Raw genomic sequence first — 6,302 nt, 5'->3', positions numbered from 1 at the left:
GAAAACGCTATGGGCTATAAGGTACACCAGCATGAAGATACCAGCTCCATTAGGGCAATCAAATATGGGAATGAAAGAGATCTTCAGGGAGATAACCTGCCATGATCCCAACATGGTTTTCTTAGTTACCTATCAGAAAGAAGGGATCTGGAACAAAGGGCTATGTCTTTTGCCCTGGGACATAGTAGCTCTGGAGACTTTTATGAAATTCTTCCAATTAAAAGTGCTAAACTCTTTGATGTCCCAGGTTAAGGAGGTGACTCTTGGGTTCCCCATGATTATGCCAGGAGGGTGCAAGCCAGATCTGGCAGTGCCTAACAAGCAGATGACTGTTTGTCCACCGAGGACCTGACTGACTAAATTTGGAAAGGCTCATCCTGAGAAGACTGGGCTATGGGTGATTAATATTTTCAATTACAGAAATATATGAAGTCAGGGGCAGCTAGGTGGCACAGTGGATAAAGCACTGGCCCTGGATTCAGGAGGACCTGAGTTCAAATCTGACCTCAAACAGTTGACACTACTAGATGTGTGACCCTGGGCAAGTCACTTAACCCTCACTGCCCCACCAAAAAAAAAAAAAGAAAAGAAAAGAAAAAGAAATATATGAAATCTACTATTTTGTGGCATCGCTCTAATTCGCCTGGGTCAAAAAGTGCAGACCAGGATTTGCAATAGCTCCTGGGCTAAATTGGGAGGGAAGAAGTATAGGGAGCAAATGCTCTTACCCTGTAATCAACCAGGTCGGGGAAGAAAGGATTGTGGGCATTGTGACTGTGCTGAGGCACATTTCATTTATGGCAGATTCCCTTCCACTCTAAACGCTTGAGCATCCCTCTATCCATGGACCCTAGACTTAATGCCATCTAGCTTGCAGTTCCTCCCACCTGTGACTCAGAGTTTTCAAGCTCAATATCCCCAACCTAGAAGTGACTCTGTTTACAGCTGCCCAACTAGAGTAAAATCAAGAGTCTGGGAAATTCGTTTCTTAAAACTTATTTTAATATCCATGTCTTTCATCTGTTGGGTAAAGCCAAAACAGTCTGGCCAGGTTTAAGTTACAAATTAATACAATTGTTTAAAAAAAATTTTTTTTTTTTGGTAAAGTAAATGAACATTGTGGCAATAAGGGCCATCCTTGGAGAAAGTGAAACCCATATTAACAAAGCACGTCCAAACTAGAGTCCCGCTGGGTTCTTCACTAGTGACCTGATGATCCACACCAGAAAAGGACATCGATGTATGCTTGTCTCTGGGGTGGGGTTAGTTCATCCAAGGGCAAGGGTCTCGTCCTAGAACCAGCTGACCTGAGCCAGCACCATCTTTGTCCCAGATACACAATAAGGCTGAGGGTGGGGAATCTAAATTTCTGCTCCTCCCTTCAGAGTGGAGGTAGAAAAGGTAGAAGATAAAGCTTAATAGTCACAGTGGAGTTATTGTAGTTTCACTTCAAAGAAAACCTAACAATTCCAGAAGCCTGAACAAGCAGACTAACTGGTCCTGAAAAGGAGTTAATTTTCTCTGAGGTTGAAGAGGGCAGGAAGTTAGAGGGAAGACTTAAAGATGCAGCATTTTCTCCCAAAATAAAAACAAAGTGAAAAAATGTTTTAAAGTAGAATTCAGGATCCAATCAAGTGAATTGGAATAGGAACTGGGATTCAATTATTGGAATAATTCTTTTTAGAAATCGCAGTTTCTTCCATGTCAGTGCACAAGTAGCTACCATCCTTTTTTAGCAAGGTGCTTGCTCTCAGTCTTTCAGACCCCGGGAGGCCTCCTTCCTTGACAGCCTTTGGTGTTTGTCAGTTACCTGCTGAAAAACCAAGGCTAGAAGCAAAAAAAAAAAAAAAAGCTGTAGGGACAGGCACTAATGAAGCCTCTAAGGATAACTCCCATTAAAGTTCCACTGGCTTCACAAACAGCCTTATCTCAAGAACTTGCTGTTGGTGAGCCCTCATAATGAGAGAACCAAAGTGGGCCCTATAAGCTTAGGGAACCTGTTACCAGCGGCATCTCCCCACTTCTCCCCGATCTTCAAAACCTATGTAAAAGAAACACGGGGGTCACAAGCTGTTTGAGAGTGTGTTTACACTATACTCTCTTCCCACCCTTCTGGCCTCCCTTTTTCTCAGCCTTGGGGACCCTCCCCCTCCTGAATGCTGCATCTTTAAATATTTCTGGCTGAGCCCTCCTGCCACATGTTAGTAACATTCCAAGCTGGCTGCCACATGTTTGGGCTCTGGCCTCCTTCCCCCTCTTTGGGTTTAGCACTCGGGTGTTTGGAGGGCAGAGAGGGGCCACGCAGCTCCCATTTCAGTTTCCTCTCCAGTTGAACACACACCTCAGAGACAACAGGACTAAAAAGCTAGATCCAAAAGAATGTTAAGATTTGACACCTCTAATTCCCCTTGAGATCTCTCAAAAATCCATCTGATGAGTCTAAACAAGTTAGCTACAAGCACAGTGTGCTGGAATGCAGCATGCACACCAGTCTGGAGGGGACAATAATGGAAGAGGAGATGGGGAGTTTTCTGCCAAATGATCTTGCAAAGGAAAGCATATGTACTGTTCAAATTTTAATGTAATTAACCAGAAACATACAATTGTTAGTAAGCACAAAGATCACGTGAAGGAAGCTACTGATCCCTGTTGCTGCATTTGGCTCCCCACACTATTTTCTGTCTTTTTTTTCCCCCTTTTAACAGATTCAACAGATACTATATTCAGAGAATCCAAGAGGATTGCGTGGACAGACAAACCTTTATTTAAAAAAATAGCACTTCAAATAAATTAAAAGGGACAACCGTCAAGTGTTTAAATTGTGAAGAAATAGTTGAAAACCTAGAGAGACTCCTAGTTGCAGTCTTCTAACCTTGCCTAATGGCAAAAAGCCACACATCTCTTTTCTCCCATTCAACTGTTTCCCTACTGAGATGAGGGAAACAATTGTTAACAGGAGGCCAGATGGAAGAGGAGAAAGCTGCATCTGACTGGAATGAACATTTCCACGTACCTGCTAATACGGGTTTCACTTTGTGACCAAATGTTTTCTTTCAAAAATAAAAAAGGGGACTAGGGAAGCTGTGTGTCTTTAAAAACTGAAATTATTGGGGGGGGACACTAACTCTAGTGCCATCAATGGGCAATAGCAACTTTTTTTCCTTTGAAGTCAAACACCATCCCCAGCTGAGCCTTTGTGCTGTGAGGTTTTCAGGAGATGTTACCTAAACTTTATTAAAAGAAAAGAACAAGTTTAAATATAGACACTGGACTAGCCCAGTCTGTATTTTCAAAGTCCACATTCTTCATCAGAAGCGCTGCGTCAGGGACCCCCCGAGTCTGCATGTTTGCACGTTCACAGTACATGGATCCAGTTAGTTTTTATTTTTTTTTTCCCCCTCACTCAGAGCAGCCACACACACGGTGGCCAGTGACATGGGAACCTCAGGGCTTTTTCCTGCAGGGCCTGGCTGGCACTGCCCAAGGTTTCTTCTCGATGAGAACTGATGCGGTCATGCTCTATGGATGGGAAAAAAGCAAGAAAGAAAAGCACCTGGTGCAGGTCTCATGAAATCCGTTCAGACTCGCTATTCTCCGAATCCACTGCTGAATGCCATTTGTCCGCTTGTGTTGCACAGTCTTTGGCCTAGGAATCTGTCTCAGTTTGAAGAGCTGTTATTGGACGCCCCAGAAGTTGATGCAATTGCAGCTCCAGCAGGGCTGCTTGTGGAAACTGATTTTCGGATGTGAGGGAGTAAATAGGGGTCACACGCCAGCTGCTGGACATCGATGCGATCCTCTTTTCGGTAGGCCAGGCAGCGCCGGATAAATGCCTGGGAAAGGAAAACAGCTTTGAGGAAGCCTGTTCCCACCAGAGATCCCAAGATCACTAGTCTGAGGTTTTGCAGCAACCTGCAGCCTTAATGGGAAATTCTTCAAAGAATGAGGCTAGAACCTTTTTCAAATAAAATCACTAGATGTTAAAGCTCAGATACAGAAAATGTACAGGTCATTACATGCTTCTCTCTCCCTACACAGAACAAAGGGGCTGGAGGGAGAAATGTAGTCAATGCTAACCAAACACCTTTTCTCTTCCCTACACCCCACCCCAACCCTGAGCAACTTCCACTGAAATAGTCACAGATGGTAATAAATGACTTGCATTGCATTGGTGTTTCTCTTACTAATAGGGATGGATAGTCCAACTAACGAAGCGATAACAAATGCAGTAACATGGAATTTGAGCCATCTTTGGTGTACCCTCCAAGAACACCAATACAAGCAAATCTCCAGAAGACAAAATGGTCAAAGACACTTCAGAAAAATAACTCAAAGCCATAAAGAACATGTACTGATTTATAGGTATGTTGTTTTTCCCATTAGAATACAAGCTTCTTGAGGGCAGAAACTATATTGACTTTTCTGTTTTATGCTGAGCGCTTAGAACAGTACCTGGCATATAGTAAGCACTTAATAAATGCTTGATTGATTAAAACAGTCCCCAAACAAAAGTAGAAGTGGAGCTCCCAGGAGGCAAAATGATACAGGAAAGGACACTAGAAAAGGCACTTGTTATTGTTGTTTGTCCTTCATTCTAAAAGAGGACCATGACAGATGTCATGACTTGCAATGAATTGGATTTAAGTGAGGAAGGGCTTTGTAAAGTAACCGACCTCACTTTCTCCTCCAGAGCCATCTGGGTCAATTGGAAATGGCCTGACATGTTTATTTAAGGCAACTGGCCAGTGTTACACAGCTAGTGTCAAGTGTCTGAGGCCACATTTGAACTCAGGTCCTCCTGAATCCAGGGCTGGTGCTTAATGAGATGATATTTAAAAAATGCTTACACATTCAAGGTAAATACATAATTGTTTGGGAGCCATGAGAGGAAGATATGTGGCAGGATAAGGTCATATGCAAGGGTTAAAAATACACTGCAGACCATTCACATGTGGATAATCAAGGGATCAATAGTATCACATATGCCTGCCGGGTCATTTTGTAAGTGAAGCCCTTTTGTCTCATAGTACTGATAGGGTACCACAAGGTCTGAGAAGTACTTGAAGATAGGCCTCCCGAATTAACTGCTGTTAAGACTAAGGGGAGTAGAAAGTCTTTATTCTAAACTAGAGATGTCAAACACATGAACATTCCCAAATGAGGCTGGAACCAGATTAAACTTTAATTGAGAAATATTTAACAAAATAAATAAAGACAAAATAAAACACAGGTCATAGTAAGTCATTGTGTGCCCACAGGGATTCTCATGTATATTCAGTAGCCCTCATCTGTATCTGAGTTTGACATGACTGTTCTAAACAGTCATAAGCCAAACAACCAAAGAGAACCGGCAAGATCACCAAACTCCCTTTGTCTTTTTTCCCCATCATTCCAGACCCCAATGATCCTTCCTCTGAACTCCTCAAGCACTCTGTCTGCATTCCTTCCTCTTTAGTCATTTAAGGTTTCCAATGTGGTTATTCAACTTTTCTCATGTCTTGGGATTATGTGATTTAGGCCTGAAAGGGGTCTTAAAGGTCATCTAGTTTAACTTCCTCATTTCACAGATGATGAAAAATGGAGGGTCTAAGAGGTGAAGTGATTTGCATAATGTCATATAATAGCAAAACCAGGAATGAATTCCAGGCTTTTTCATCATTTCATTTTCTTTCCTCTCCTTTTTGATTGTGAGCTCTTCAAGGCAGCACCTGAGCAGGAGAGCAGTAAATCATCTGTTGAATGAATGAACAAAACTGCCCTTCTTTTTCTTTTCCCTCCTTAAGGGACTTTCAGATTGGCTAGCCAGTCACAAACTGATTTAACATTAGTCACATGGGAATAAGGGGCATGGGGAAAGAAAAAGAGAATGGTAGCAGGATTCATGTCTGCTGCTATCAACAGTAATTCATTCCTGACCTAACAGTTTAAATAACTTTTGGAAAAATAGCCAACTTGTATATCCATGGCCATACAAGGAGCGCCTCCGAGAGCAAAGTGAACATTCCACTCTTGGATCTGTCAAGCTTACCTTTGCTTCAGGTGTCACAACTGGCTTTGGAGGGAACTGCACCTCAGTAGCTTTAAGAATAGTATTCTCTTGAAGAATGTCTTGCTGAGACTGGTTATGACCAAAAGGCTGTTATATTTATTAAAAAAGAAAAAGAATGACTGTTAAGATCATCAGTTTAAAATATCACTATTCCTTTACTGATAAAGTTCATCAGAAGAAAAGAGGAAAGCAACCTCTTTCAAAGAGCTACTCAGAGGCTGGTGCAAAAGTCTAGAGTACAAATCCAAAGATT

The 6,302-nt window shown here is 42.2% G+C and overlaps 1 protein-coding gene across 4 annotated transcripts in view; it reads right to left on the bottom strand.

Annotated features, from left to right (window-relative positions):
- Positions 1–984: 984 nt before the first annotated feature.
- Positions 985–6,302, bottom strand: part of TLK2 (tousled like kinase 2) — a 147,597-nt gene continuing 142,279 nt past the window's right edge. For all 4 annotated transcript variants that reach the window (XM_044003780.1, XM_044003779.1, XM_044003782.1 and 1 more), the window contains 2 exons: positions 6,029–6,136; positions 985–3,833 (listed from right to left, as the gene is read on the bottom strand). In XM_044003780.1, coding sequence (XP_043859715.1) covers positions 3,660–3,833; positions 6,029–6,136 — 282 coding nt within the window. In that variant the 3' untranslated portion in view covers positions 985–3,659. The remainder of the gene's footprint in view (positions 3,834–6,028; positions 6,137–6,302) is intronic.

Source organism: Dromiciops gliroides, chromosome 4 (assembly GCF_019393635.1).
Source record: "Dromiciops gliroides isolate mDroGli1 chromosome 4, mDroGli1.pri, whole genome shotgun sequence".
NCBI classification, from domain to species: Eukaryota; Metazoa; Chordata; class Mammalia; order Microbiotheria; family Microbiotheriidae; genus Dromiciops; species Dromiciops gliroides.
This window is presented reverse-complemented; position numbering and strand designations above follow the sequence as displayed.